At 44.7% G+C, this 15,527-nt stretch overlaps 1 protein-coding gene across 1 annotated transcript; it reads right to left on the reverse strand.

The window, feature by feature from the left end:
- Positions 1–5,518: 5,518 nt before the first annotated feature.
- Positions 5,519–13,655, reverse strand: LOC132509268 (cytochrome c oxidase subunit 6B1). Its single transcript, XM_060130059.1, has 4 exons — positions 13,518–13,655; positions 11,634–11,750; positions 10,359–10,459; positions 5,519–5,710 (listed from the first exon to the last, which is right to left on the reverse strand). The coding sequence occupies exons 2-4, from the start codon at positions 11,737–11,739 to the stop codon at positions 5,657–5,659; spliced, it is 261 nt and encodes an 86-aa protein (XP_059986042.1). The 5' UTR covers positions 11,740–11,750; positions 13,518–13,655; the 3' UTR covers positions 5,519–5,656.
- Positions 13,656–15,527: the final 1,872 nt, after the last annotated feature.

Raw genomic sequence — 15,527 nt, forward strand, 5'->3', positions numbered from 1 at the left:
GCAGCAAGAAAAAATATCCTTACCTACAAAGAAACTCTCATAAGGCTATCAGTGGATTTCTCAGCAGAAACCTTACAGGCCAGGGGAGAGTAAGATAATATATTCAAAGTGCTGAAAGAGAAAACTGCCAACCAAGAATACTTACCTGGAAAAGTTGTCCTTTAGAAATGAAGGAGAGATAAAGACTTTTCAAACAAACGAAAGGTGAGGGAATTTATCATCTCTAGAACTTCCTTACAAGAAATGCTGAAAGGAGTTCTACAAGCTGAAATGAAAGGATGCTAACTAGTAACATAAAAAGATGAAAATATAAAACACACTGGTAAAGGTAAGTAATAGTCAAATTCAAATACTCTAATACTATAATATAGTGGTGTGTTAATCACTTAACTCTAATATGAAGATTAAAGGACAAAAGTATCAAAATTAACAATAGCTAAAATAGATCCTTTCTGACCCACCTCCTAGAGTAATGGAAATAAAAACAAAAATGAACAAATGGGACCTAATGAAACTTCAAAGCTTTTGCACAGCAAAGGAAACCATAAACAAGACCAAAAGACAACCCTCAGAATGGGAGAAAATATTTGCAAATGAAGCAACCGACCAAGGATTAATCTCCAAAATTTACAAGCAGCTCATGCAGCTCAATAACAAGAAAACAAACAACCCAATCCAAAAATGGCCAGAAGACCTAAATAGACATTTCTCCAAAGAAGATATACAGACTGCCAACAAACACATGAAAGAATGCTCAACATCATTAATCATTAGAGAAATGTAAATCAAAACTACAATGAGATATCATCTCACACCAGTCAGAATGGCCATCATCAAAAAATCTAGAAACAATAAATGCTGGAGAGGGTGTGGAGAAAAGGGAACACTCTTGCACTGCTGGTGGGAATGTGAATTGGTTCAGCCACTATGGAGAACAGTATGGAGGTTCCTTAAAAAACTACAAATAGAACTACCATATGACCCAGCAATCCCACTACTGGGCATATACCCTGAGAAAACCAAAATTCAAAAAGAGTCATGTACCAAAATGTTCACTGCAGCTCTATTTACAATAGCCCGGAGATGGAAACAACCTAAGTGCCCATCATCGGATGAATGGATAAAGAAGATGTGGCACATATATACAATGGAATATTACTCAGCCATAAAAAGAAATGAAATTGAGCTATTTGTAATGAGGTGGATAGACCTAGAGTCTGTCATACAGAGTGAAGTAAGTCAGAAAGAAAAAGACAAATACCGTATGCTAACACATATATATGGAATTTAAGAAAAAAAATGTCATGAAGAACCTAGGGGTAAAGCAGGAATAAAGATGCAGACCTCCTGGAGAACGGACTTGAGGTTATGGGGAGGGGGAGGGGTGAGCTGTGACAGGGCGAGGGGGAGTCATGGGCATGTACACACTAACAAACGTAGTAAGGTAGATAGCTGGTGGGAAGCAGCCGCATGGCACAGGGATATTGGCTCGGTGCTTTGTGACAGCCTGGAGGGGTGGGATGGGGAGGGTGGGAGGGAGGGAGACGCAAGGGGGAAGACATATGGGAGCATGTGTTTATGTGTGACTGATTCACTTTGTTATGGGGCAGAAACTAACACACCATTGTAAAGCAATTATACCCCAATAAAGATGTTAAAAAAAAAAAGCTAAAATAATTTGTTAATGGACACACAATATAGAGATGTTAATTGTGACATCAAAAATATAAAATGGGGGTGTACAAGGATAGTATATGTAAGTGATTTGAAGTTAGCAACTTTACTGAATTTGTTTATCAGTTCTAACACTTTTTTGGTGGAGTCTTTAGGATTTTCTACATACAAGATCATATCACATTCAAACAGAGACAATTTTACTTCTTCCTTTCTGATTTGAATGACTTTTATTTCTTTTTCTTGCATAATTGCTTTGGCTGGGACTTTCAGTACTATGTTAATAGGAGAGGTGAGAGTGAGCACCCTTGTCTTGTTTCTGATCTTAAGAGGAAAAGCTTTCAACCTTTCATCATTCAGTATGACGTTAACTATGGGCTTGCCATATACGGCCTTTATTATGTTGAGGTATGTTCTATGTGGGGTTATGCTGAGTTGAACATGAGGGTATACTATATCCAAATTCATATCATCACATGGATTTATTGTACCAAACTTCTCCTGTTAAATCCCTTTCTACTTAATATGCCTTGAAAGGTTTCTGTTTTCTGCACTGAACCCTCTCCTATACAGATACACTAAAGGGAAACCCACAGCCACATGGACTGGCAGGGGAATAGAAGCCCCAGTTTCCTCACTTACAAAATAGGGGTCATAATCATACATGGCTTATTGAGTTGCTGGAAGATCTGTGATAAGGCAGGTAAGGTGTCCAGTGGGGTAGCTTCAGAGTAGTTTTACAGCCTGCAGCTATACCCTAAGGAGGAGTGAGGTGGAAAGTCCTGTAATCAACTGAAACAAGGGAGCTGGGTGAGAAATGGTGTTGAAGCAGTCTCTGCAAGAGGAGGCGGGTGAGAAAATGCCTCACGGCAGCTCTTTGCAAAACTGCTTATCTCCTTTTGTTTCAGGAGGAATCACCAGGAGTTCTGTTGTGGTTCGGGTCAGACCACAACTAAGTACTGCTTATGTGGCTCATGTGGAGATGTGCAAGGTTGTCGTGGTGGAACCATTCCCCATAGTATCATCCCACAGGTCATCTGCCAGGTATTTCCAGAGGACACGGCTAGTGGCCCCTCCTCTGGGGCAACCTGGCATCAGGTACCTCCTGATGGGAAGCAATAAGGAAGATACACACAGGAAGGATTCTTGCAAAAAATACTTAATCTGCATCTAATCAAGACTTTAGAGCCAACTTCCAGTTTATAAGAACTACAGAGGGTGGAAGAAGCTAAATGACACCATGAGGAAACAATCGGACAGATCCAGAATGGGGAACATTTTACAAGACAGCTGGCCTGGCCTCTTAAAAAATTCCACTCTTACAAGAGTGGGTGGGGTGGGGGTGGGGCTATTCTAGAACTGAACAACTACTAGACCTAGAGATCAAATGCAGAAGGTGAACCTTGATTGGATCCTGGTATAAAAAATAAACAACAGGACTTCCCTGGTGACGCAGTGGTTAAGAATCCACCTGCCAATGCAGGGGACAAGGGTTTGATCCCTGGCCTGGGAAGATTCCACATGTCACAGAGCAACTAAGCCCCTGCACCACAACTACTGAGCCTGCACTCTAGGGCCCGCGACCCACAACTACTGAAGCCCACGCGCCTAGAGCCCGTGCTCCCCAACAAGAGAAGCCACTGCAATGAGAAGCCTGCGCACCACAATGAAGAGTAGTCCCCGCTCACCGTAACTAGAGAAAGCCTGCGTGCAGCAACGAAGACCCAACACAGCCAAAAATAAATAAATAAAAAATAAACTAAATTAAAAAAAAACAACAGAAAAAAGATTTTGGGGTATGATTTGAGAAATATGAATATGAGATGTTAGGCAATCCGTGTTAGTTTTTCTTAGGAGTGACAACTGTAGTGAAGAAACATGGCATTTTTGAAAGATACATGCTTAAGTACTTATGAGTGAAGTTGTCAGCATGTTTGGAAAGCACTTTTAAATGATTCAGGAAAAAATTACATGTACACATATACAAAGTAGATATGACATAATAGTAACAACTGTTAAAACTAGGTGGTGGGTATAAGGGCAATTATTGTACTATTTGTCCACTTTTTCTGTATGCTTGAAAATTTTCATAATAAAATGATAAAAGAGGGAATATATATATATATATATATATATACACACACATACATATATATATATATTTTTAAATCCCTGTCCTCACAGAAATTACATTCTAGTGGCGGGGGGACAATTATCAAGGATGAATAAATAAAATACAGGAATATTAGTGTAAATACTTAAGAAACCAAAGGGGTAAGGGCTGCAAAGTATGTGTGTGGAGTCGAATTGGTAGGTCAAGTGGCCAGGGAAGGGCACACTAAGTTGTATTTGGGGAAGAGCTGAACGAAGGAGGGAGTGAGCTGTGTGGCTAAGCCTCGCAGACAGAGCAAGCACCAGTTGCACAGGCCTTGAGGCTGGAGCGAGCCTGGTGCGTTGACCTTCTCATTGGCTCACAGGGTTCCTGTCACAATGAAGAGGTCAGTGTGGGAGGAACTGCATGAGCAAGCGAGCAGTGGGAGAGCAAAGAGGAAATGGGAGAACCATATCAAATCCTTATCAAATCAAATAGACAAGATAAATGCTTCTAGATGTACAGGCTATCTCTGTAACTGCTAATGGTGGCAGCCTCTGGGCAGGACTGGGTGACAGGGGTCAAAGGAAGTCCTATATCTTTTCACTGGACTTCCTGTTTCATTTGAAATTTTCACCATGTTTCTTTCCTATTCCTGACACATGCCAGAAGCTTCTACAGTCCCTCAAAGCTCCTAAGCATGCACTAGGCTCCTTTTTACAGCGCCCCTCCTCATGGGCGGCCATTTCAGAAGAGCCCTCCCTAGGCCCATTTTCCCTCAATACAAAAATCATCTCTCTGCTCTTTTGAACATACTTCAGATAAGTTTGTTACACAACCATCTGAGTGGTCTTGAGGAAACACCAATTTGGCCACAACATGGTACTCTAGCTGGTCACACTGTGTCAGGAGTTCCCTGTTGACAAGTTTGCGGTGGATGATATTTTGTACTGTTATTGTGTGGCAATTCCTTTGGGGACATCAAGAAAGAACATTTCTTAACTTGGCCTACTTAAATGACTTCCAATTGTCACCATGATCAACATGATTAAGAGGAGGCCTAGAAAATACGGAGAAATTACACATTGCACAGAAGACTGCTTATTAGATGATATTAAGAATGTATTAACTTTTAGATGTAATTATATGATTATGTTTAAAAGTAAACCTGTATCTTGAAGAGATACATATACTTACTTATTTCTGGATAAAATATGATCTCCAGTATTTGCTTTAAAATTACCTAGAGGGGTAATTCCTTGGTGGTCCAGTGGTTAGGACTCAGCACTTTCACTGCCAAGGGCTCGGGTTCAATCCCTGGTTGGGGAACTAAGATCCCACAAGCCACGTGGCGTGGCCAAATAAATAAATAAGTAAAAATAAAATAAAATAAAATAACCTAGAGGGAGAGGGGTGTTCACTTGTTGATAATTGTTGAAGCTAGGTGATGAGTACATAGGAGTTTTTATTATACTATTTTCATGTGGTTCAAAACATAAGTTTTTAAAAATTATACAGATAATAAAGGAGAACATACAGATAAATTTTAGCACATACAGGAACATGAGGCTATTTTGTATAATCACTCACTCTACTGTCTGGTAAAGAAGAGGTGGTCAAAGTTTATGAAAAGAAAAATTTAAAAAAAGAAAAAAAAAAACCACCCTGAATTCAGTCTCTCTTACTGGTCAAGGTACTAATTCCGCCCCAGCTTCTGGCCCCATCATCCAGCTCTTTTACATATACACAGCCTTACACTCTTCCAACGAGTATTTATTATTAGTTAAGCCATGATTCAGGACCCCAGGGTGGGGATCACTATGTACCCAGGTCCCCCTTCACCACCCTGGGGAGAAGGACGGAGGACAGAGAAGGTGGGGCGGAGCCAGTTCAGATCTTCCCAGGAAACGTGCCTTCTGCCCGGCGGTCGTCCCAGGCTGACACCTGTGGAAAGACAGCCAGTGTTACTCCCTTCCTCCACAGGGAAACCAGATGGGTGAACTTCTTTGTCTTCCCCACTTTGCCTACCTGTTCAGTCAACAAGTAACCCCAGGACCTGCTATGTGCCAGTACTGGCAACTGTTCCAGGAGCCGGGGAACCAGTAGCGACCCAGAAGGACAAGAATCACTGTCCTGAATGAGCTGACATGAACTGACCCACTGAGAGAACAAGGGGTGGGGTGAGGGGTGGGGTGGTGGTGGAGGAATAATAACAGGCAGACTCACTGCAGAGCTGTCTGTGGGGAGATGTGTGTAAAGACCTTCAAAAGTGTGACCAGGGCCTGCTTCAGGAACCCCAGAGTCAACCCTCAATGATGTCTGTCAGAACAGAAGAAAGAAGGAATACTGGGCAGCTGTGAATAAAAATGAGGCTATCTATGCTCCAGCAGGAATGCATCTCTAAGGATCAAATGCACAATCAAGTGCGAAAAGGTCCAAACCGGCTACAGAGTGTGATCCTACTATTGCTCACAGATGTATGCGTACATATACAAAACGATGGACAGGCCCATATCGAACTGTTAACACTCTCCCCAAGTAACACTCTGCAACTTGTGGACCCTCTTACAGGCAGTCAGAGCACATTTATTTTTATATATACACACACATGCACATTTACATGCTATACATTAGAGGCAATGGATAAATGCATGGATAAGGAAGACAAACTGAATCCCTGCTCCATCGCTTCCTAGCTGTAATTTCCTCATGCAAATTACTCAACCTTTCAGGGCCTCAGTTTGCAATTTTGTAAAATGCGGATACTGATAATAGTACCTATCTTTTTTTTTTTTTTAAGCATGTTTGCCCTTATATGACATAAAGCACTTACAAAGTAGCCGGCCCATAGCAAGTGCCTACTTTATTTACACACATACACCACACATCACAAATACTCTTTACTTAAATTGGGCCATACTATACAGACTTTTTCCCCCCATACTATACAGATTGTCCTGCAACTTGCTTTTTCCATGAGTCTTAGAGCTCTTTCTGTATTCTGTCACATAGATCAAGATGAATATACCATCATTTATAACTTGTTTCTGAACGTTCCCCATTACAAACAACTCTGCAATGGTTGTCCTTGTACACAAACATTTTTATAGGATGTGTAAATGTGCAACTGCCACATCTAGAGTATGATTTTTTTCATTTTGAAAGATCCTGTCTCAGGATTGACCTTAACAGTGATTGGACCTGGGCTTCCCTGGTGGCGCAGTGGTTAAGAACCCGCCTGCCAATGCAGGGGATACAGGTTCGAGCCCTGGTCCAGGAAGATCCCACATGCCGCGCGAGCAGCAAAGCCCGTGCGCCACAACTACTGAGCCTGCGCTCTGGAGTGCGCCAGCCACAACTACTGAGCCCACATACCACAACTACTGAAGCCCGTGCACCTAGAGCCCGTGCTCCACAATAAGAGAAGCCACCACAATGAGAAGCACACGTGCTGCAACGAAGAGTAGCCCCTGCTTGCCGCAACTAGAGAAAGCCCGTGCACAGCAACAAAGACCCAATGCAACCAAAAATAAATAATAAATAAATTTTTTAAAAAGTGATTGGACCAATCTATAGAACCATCAACACTTAGTACTATCTTCCACTCCCCATCCCTTTTAAGTTAAAGGATCAGGCTGGTCTGATCCTCTGGCAAATTCGTCTTTGTCCAATAATCCCACTTCATGGAAAGGAAACCAAGGAAACCATTCAAATAGAAGGCAAAACATTTCCTGCAGTGGAATTGTACACTGCAGTATCATTTAAAATAGTGAAAAAAGACTGAGTCCAGCTAAAGGGGAAGGGACTATTTTTTAACTATTAAAGACAATGGCTACCCAATAATTGAGCAGGTTGTACTGACATGAAAATAGGTAAACAATGCAAGTAAAAAAGCCAAGGATAAACAGTATCTACAGTATGATCCATATCTATATTTAAAAAGTACATAGGGACTTCCCTGGTGGCGCAGTGGTTAAGAATCCGCCTGCCAATGCAGGGGACATGGGTTTGATCCCTGGTCCGGGAAGATCCCACATGCCGCGGAGCAACTAAGCCCATGCGCCACAACTACTGAGCCTGTGCTCTAGAGCCCGTGAGCCACAACTACTGAGTCTGTGTGCCTAGAGCTCATGCTCCGCAACAAGGGAAACCACCGCAATGAGAAGCCCGTGCATCACAACGAAGAGCAGCCCCTGCTCGCTGCAACTAGAGAAAGCCCACGTGCAGCAACGAAGACCCAATGCAGCCAAAGATAAATAAATAAAATAAAATAAATTAAAAAGAAAAAAGTATATAAACATACACCAACACCTACTCACACATTAGCACACAGAAAAGGAAGTGGAAGATTTATACCAAATTTCTAAGGGAAGTTAACGTTGGACTCAGAAGGGGGTGACTTAGGAGTTTTTCACTTTTTACATTATAAAAGTTTCACTTTGAAGATTTACTGTATTTTTTATGAAGAAACTAAAGATTTTTTAAAATGGGAAAATAAAAGGGAGTTCCTTGGTGGCCTAGGGGTTAGGATTCAGAGCTTTCACTGCTGTGGCCCGGGTTCAATCCCTGGTCAGGGAACTGAGATCCTGAAAGCCTCGCGATGTGGGAAAAAAAAAAAAAAGAAAGAAAAAGAAAAGATGATTGGAAAAAATGTTTTAAATGCTCATATAGGATAAGTGCTGGACTCCCAGCCCCACTCCTCCCCAAATACACATACTGGGATTAGAGACTAATTTTTAAAAATACACAGGAAACACCTGGAAGATGTTACAGTATTATCAGCCAGGTCAGGAGGATGAGAAACAATTTTTTGCCCCTTCCTCTATTTCTTAAGTTTCTGTGAAGTTGTTATATTGCTTATAAAAAAACAAAAACGAACGATAGCAATAACAAAACACTTATTTTTACTTCACCAAATTTCTGGAATAAAGAAGCCAGGGCTGCTGGGTATAAAGGGTGTGTTCACATCCAGCCCTCAGAAGGCAGTGACAGCAGGCACCCGAGGGGAGGAACCACAGAATCTAACGCTCCCCAGGTAAGGGCAGGCCCAGGTCCCAAAGGCTGGGGTGTGGGGCAGCACCGGGACTGGAAGCATGTTTCCTAGCACCCTGTCCAGCACTCACCTAATGCAGGCCCTGAGGCTGGAGGGCGGATATTATGGGATCATGATGTCATGGCACCCAAGATCACTCAGGGACAAGGAGAAATCCTGGGAGGGGAGAGGGTACTCAGACACTTGAGAGTGTGGCCACAGAGGTGGGAGGCAAACCAAGCAAGCTGAGGAAGAGTGCAGTAAGGCAATCTGTTCTCAAGAAACAAGCCCCAAAGATGTACATCCAAACTAGAACACAATCTCCATCAAAGGGGACCAGTTAAATAAAGCATTTGTAAGGTAAGGACTTCCCTGGCGGTCCAGTGGTTGAGACTCCGCGCTTCCACTGCAGGGAGCACAGGTTCGATCCCTGGTTGGGGAACTAAGATCTCACATGCTGTGCAGCACAGCCAAAAAATTTTAAAAAAGAAAAGAAAACAACAAAAATGAATGAGGTAGATCTATACGCACTGTCATAAAAAAGGCTCAAGACACACTGATAAGTCAAAGCAAGTCACAGAACAGACTATATAGTATGACCCATGCATACACAGAAAGTTCCACAGGCTTATATATGATAAATGTATATAGAGAAAGATGAATCGGTTAACAGTAGTTACCTCAGGGGAGGGGGACTGGGGAGCGAAAGGTGACGTCTGCTTTTCATTTTACTGTACTGCTCTGTGCTGTACTGTACTGTTTTATTTTTTTAAATGAGCACTATTAGTTTTGTAATAATATCATATTTTGATTTTAAGACATATGATTTTTTTCATTTTAACATCTCTGAAAATAGCATGCTTGTTACATCCATTTCTGGCATTAAAAAAAAAGATTTAAACATCTCTCAGTGTTTCTTGTAGTCGATGGGGTCTTTGACTTGATGCAATAAAGTAATATTTTATTTAAAAAAAGAGGGTATGGCAGAAAATTAAATAGTAACAACGGGTCTGGTCAGATCAGGCCTAAAAGGACTGCCTTATTGCATCCCTGTTTTTTAGAAATGCATGCGGAAGTAGGTAGGGGTGAAATGACATGTCTGGGATTTGCTTCAAAATACTTCAGCAAAGGAAAGAGGAAAAAGAAAAGGAAATGGAGGAAATGTGGAGAAATCTTGAAACTATTCAGTTTGGGTGATGGGTATATTTGGGGCGTCACTGAATTATTCTACTTTTATGTATATTTGGAAATGCTCATATGAAAAAAGGACAGGATTCCAAAAGATGGTGAGCTCCACAGGGACAGGGCATTTACTTGTAGAGTGTCTGGGTGAGACAGATCTGGTTGCCTTGGCTGAGAGCCTGGCTGGTTGAGAGAACCGGCGAAAGGAGGAAAGGGAGGTGATTCTCGGAAGAAGAAAAGGCCACATCCATGCCCAGTGTGATGCCTTGTCCTCCCTTTGCCTCTCACAGATGAGCTCCCATGAAGTCATCACACGCCCCTCTGCTAGGACCCCACCCCCACCCCAGCACCCCAAGGGCCCCAGGAGGAGGCACATACCCAGGATATGGGGCAGAGGGACTTGTACACACGCCGGTACCATTCACACACGGAGACGTCACCCCCTTTAGCAGTCATTGCCTTCTCACAGCGGTGGAAGTCTGTGAAGAATGGGGATCAGGGTCAGCCCAGACCAAGGGCTGGAACACATTTTTGATCAAAATTCACAGAAATCATTTTTACTTCACAACCAGTTACACAAATCCCCCCTACTCCCAAGTTTCACAAAGAAAGCATACCCTTACAAGCGTAGTACTCATAAGGGCTAGACACACCTCGCTAAGCTGATTTTGCAACCCCTAAAGAATGACAGTTCTACTTGAAAATTCTGGGGTCAGGAAAGATAAGGCAACCTGAGAGGTGTGTGTGGGGATTATGGAAGTCCAGAACCAGAGCAGGGGAAGGGGACAGTGGTCTCGATGCTAAGATGCTGGCATCCTGGAGAGGAAGACAGGAGGGGGATAATCTGGTTTTTAATAGTAGGAAATTAATTCAAAAATTACTCCAAGTATTACACTCCTGGGCACACTCCCTAGAGAGAAAAGCATTCACATGGACATCAAATTACATTTATAAGCATGTTTATAGCAGCACCATTCATAAGGGCCCCAAACTGGAAACCAAGCAAGTGTCCATGAATAAAATGTGGAAAACTGTACAGCAATAAAAATGAGCAAAACACATGCCACAGCATGGATGAATCTTCAAAACTGTTGAATGAAGACATCCAAACATAAGACAACACATACAGTATTTATAAAGATCACAAAAAGGCAAACCTCACAGCGGTGATAAAACCAAAGTGTGACTGCCCTAAGTCTGCGGGGTTACATCTCTTCTGGGGAGAGTAGAGTGTTGTTTTCAAGACAGGGCGTGCAGTAGGCATGGGAGCCCAGAGGGCTGGCAGTATCTAGTTTTGTATCCAGATTATAGTTACACGGGGGATGCACTTTAGAATTATTCATTTAGCTGTACATTATGTTTTATGTACTTCCTGTACGTATGTCACATTCCATAAATACACACACACACACATCTTGGGGGAAAAAAAAAATCACTGTGGGAACCAAAGTTTGTGACCCTGGGCCAGATCTTAAGCACAGGTGGTGATGAGGGGCACAGACCCTGCGAGGTCAGATGATTAGAATAAAAGAGAAGAGGCCTGGGATGCATAGGTCCCCTGCGAGGAGCCAAGAGGCAAGCGACTTGAGGTGTGCGACCAGGGGAAGGTCAACACTGCACCCCACGCCCCCTGCCCCCCCATGTCCTGCTCACCCAGGTAGTTCTGCCAGCAGTTCCTCGTCTGGTTCTGGTTGGGGAAGCGGCTGTCAAAAGGAGCAGTCTGGTAGTTCTTGATTTTGGTCTTGATGTCCTCTGCCATAGTGCTGACTCCTGGAGGCAGAGAATGGGTGCTGGCAGGGGTTCTGGGGCTGGCAAGGGGCTGTCAGTCCACCCAGGCCCGGTGAGCCACAAGCCAACGCCCCTCCCGCTCAGTACACACAGAGGCGAAGGCAGGGCAAGAACACATTAAGGGTGGAAGTCACAGCAGGGTGTCTGGGGGAGTCAACTCCTTGGTAAAATCAGGCTTTATTTGTCCCAACATAACACCAGCTGACATTCACTGAGTGCTTACTATAAGCAAGGAAGCTTTATTCCTACAGTCACTTTACAAGGCAGAAACTATTACTATCACTGCTTCACAGACAAGAGACAGGGTGTTTAAGCGACTTCCCAAGGTCATTCAGCACACATGTGGTGGAGCTGCACTCTATCACTAACTTAACCTACACTGCAGAGGTTCTTAAGGTCTACTGACGCCATGAACTCCTCAGGGGTCTAATGAGTCCTTTCTCAGAATATGTTTAAATGCATTTAAAGGGGACTTCCCTGGTGGTCCAGTGGTTAAGAATCCATCTTCCAATGCAGGGGACGGGGGTTCGATCCCTGGTCGGGGAACTAAGATCCCACCTGCCCCAGGGGCAACTAAGCCAGCACGCCACAACTAGAGAGAAGCCTGCGCACCTCAACGAAGATCCCGTGTGCCGCAACTAAGACCCGACGCAGCCAAAAAGAAAATAAATAAATAAAAACTTAAGAATGCATTTAAAAATTGCATAGGATCACAAAGAAAACCAGTTACTTGTAGCTGAGGATTTATTAACTTTCACAATTTCAAAATAATCATGCCTGAAAATGATATGTTGTGAAATCTGCAACCATAATGATCTGTAAGATGACCTATGATTTGATTGCTGACAAAGTCACAGATGATGCCAATACTACTAGGGCTATTGCCTCCATTCTTAACTGAAGGAAATGCTACATTTTAATTAGAAACTAGCAGAAATACAGATGTAAATTTCCCCCCATTCAAGTACTAGCACCCCTTGAATTCTACAGATTCTGTGGACCCAGGGTTAAAAACCTGTGCTGTAATCTCTCTTATGTGGTGACACACTGTTTTCATCAGAGAATCCGAGAGAAACTGCCTCTATCAGATTATTCGAGGAGTCGTGGGATTACACAGAAGTAAGCAGACCAGTAATAAATTCAAGCGACCCAGGGTAGCGGTAAGGATCTGGGGCACCGGAGGAGAGTCTTTCCGGGAGCGGGGTGATGTGAACACCAGCCGCTGGGACACAGACGCGGTCGGAAGAGTTGTTTTGGAAGCGATCTCCACCCGCTTTCGGGAGGGAGGGTGGACTGTGGATGACGCTGCAGCCCCTCCAACGTCCAAGGGAGAGGAGGGGCCAGACACCAGGAAGCCAGGCTGCGGCCTAGGCAAGCCTGGGGGGTCGGGGGTCGTGAGGGGAGGGACGCCTGCGGCCTGGTGACTAAGAGCACTGCAGTCCTGGTCGCTGGCTAAACTGCATAATATCTGATCCTCAGTTGCCTGCCAGTCAAAAAGGGATAATCGCAGGCCCTATCTCATAGGGCTGGAGGGAGGATTACATGAAGCAATATAAATCGCTTGGAATGTTCCTGGCATCGAAGAACTAAATAATCGTCAGCTACGATTACTAACTGAACAGGACCCCAGGGCTCCTGGAGGTCGGCCGCCGCCGGCCGGAAACCTTATCTCGTTCTCCGGGAAGCAAGGGTCGGGCTCCACAGTCCCCCAGGCTGGGGTTCCAGGGCCCCCGAAGCCCCCACACTCACCTAAAGATGCTCCTGAAGCCCCTCGAAGCTCAATGTGACCCTTAGCAATGACGCCAGCGTCGGACCGGAAGCGGAACGAAGACCGGCCGGAAGCGGGACGAGGCAGCGCACTGGGCAGCCTTCCGCAGGGCTAGAGCGCCGTCCCTGGAGCGGTTCAGGCCACGCCCATGCGAGCGAAGTCCAACCTTCCTATTGGGCTGAATGCCTGTTCATCCTCAATCCCGACCCAATCGCAAGCTTGCGTGTCACTTGGAACCGCACGGAGGTATGGCTGTGCGAGCTGTGGGCGCAGCATGGTCACCTCTCTGTCTTTACCAGGAGAAAGGAGTCTGGGTCTTGGGGCTGGTTGGAGAGTGGGCATGGGAAAAATATCCTAGCGGAAATGCTCTTATTCGTGCAAGAATTATTTATTGAATGCTTACCCTGACAAAATCCTTGCAAATGACCTACACGGTTTGGCCCCCTTTTATACTCTTATCTCCTTCTCTTAACTGCTGCGGTTCCAGGCACACTGGCCTCCTTAGCAGTTCCTTAAACGTGCAGGCTGGCTTCCCCGTAAGGGCCTTTGCACTTGCTGTCCCTTTGGCCTGGAATGCTCTTCTTGCAGTTGGCTCCCTCCATCATGTCCTGCAGGTCTTTGTTAAAATGTCACCCTATCAATGAGTCCTTCTCAGTCCAAATATTTAAAATTGCTGTCTTGTCAGTTTCTTCCCTACTTTATTTCCCCAAAGCACTTATCTTCTGACATACTGTATCCTTCCTTTTATTGTTTATCTTTTTTTGTCTCCCTCAATATATAATAGAAGCATCATAAAGGAGCAAGTTTTGTCTCATTCACCATTGTTTCTCTAGCACTTAAAACAGTTTCTGGCACATAGTATAGGTACTCTATAAATATTTGTGGAATGCGTGAATTTCTTGTGTGAATAAAGGGGGCTTCCGGGGACTGGAAGAGGAAGCTGGGAAAGAGACCTGCTTTTGCCCCTCCCCTCAGCCTGGCCTCCAAAGCTTCTCACATACTGTGCTGGGTGCAGCGTCCAGGCCTAACTGGGTTGGGGGCCACTTATGCATTCTGTGTTCATCAGCGTTGTAATTATTTGTGGAACTGCCTGTTTACATGCCTGCACCCACCCCCTTCAATGAGATCTTCCCAAAGCCCAAAGCCCTTCCCTGCTTAACCCCCTCCCTGGCTCCCCTGTGCCCTCAGGACAAAGTCCAGGCCCCTTACCATGGCCCACATAGGCAGTTCCAACTGGAGCTTTGTGGACTGAGCCGTGGTCCCCTCTCCAGCCATGCTGATATTTTAGTTCATTGAACAGTGCTGTGAGATCTACCTCCAGGCCTTCGATTACTCTATTTCTCTGACTGGGACATTCTTTGCCTACCTGACTTTTCAAATCAGCTATTCTCTTCTCCAGGAAATTTTCCCTGACCACCCCCCTGCCCCCACCTCAGGCTAGGGCAGATCCCTCTTTTTGGTCCCCCTCTACCCCCTAGAGTTTCCCCATCCCAGCCCTGACCACTCTGGGCTGTCCCTGGCTGGTGATGGGTCTGTCTCCCCACTGGACTGTGAGCTTCCTATGGGCAAGGTCCAGGGTCGTCTTGGTCACTGCTGAGTTCCCAGCATGGCCCATAAGGGGACCACTCAGTAGGCTCTCTTCAGAGGCTCAGTAGTTCCTAGAACAGGGTAGGCTCTCCTTGGGGTCTGAGTTCTATGGCCCCCAGCTTGGAGTGGGGAAACAGAGTAGATGGTTTTGGGGCATAAGCACTAGGTCTAATTCCTTGATGGTTCCTAGCACTGGGAGGTCACACAGTAAGCCCTTTTTGGAGTCTGAGTCCTCTCTTCAAGGCGGGGACAGTAAATAAACTCGAAAGTTAGTGATTGGGTCTGATTCTTGTGCAAGTCCCAGTACAGGGCAGGCACACGGTAGGCAGGCCCAGTGGGGACTGTCTGATTCCTCTGCGTGTCCCACGACACAGTGAGCACACGGTAGGTCCCCCTGTGTGTTT

The sequence above is a fragment of the Lagenorhynchus albirostris genome, chromosome 19, assembly GCF_949774975.1.
Source record: "Lagenorhynchus albirostris chromosome 19, mLagAlb1.1, whole genome shotgun sequence".
Lineage (NCBI taxonomy): Eukaryota > Metazoa > Chordata > Mammalia > Artiodactyla > Delphinidae > Lagenorhynchus > Lagenorhynchus albirostris.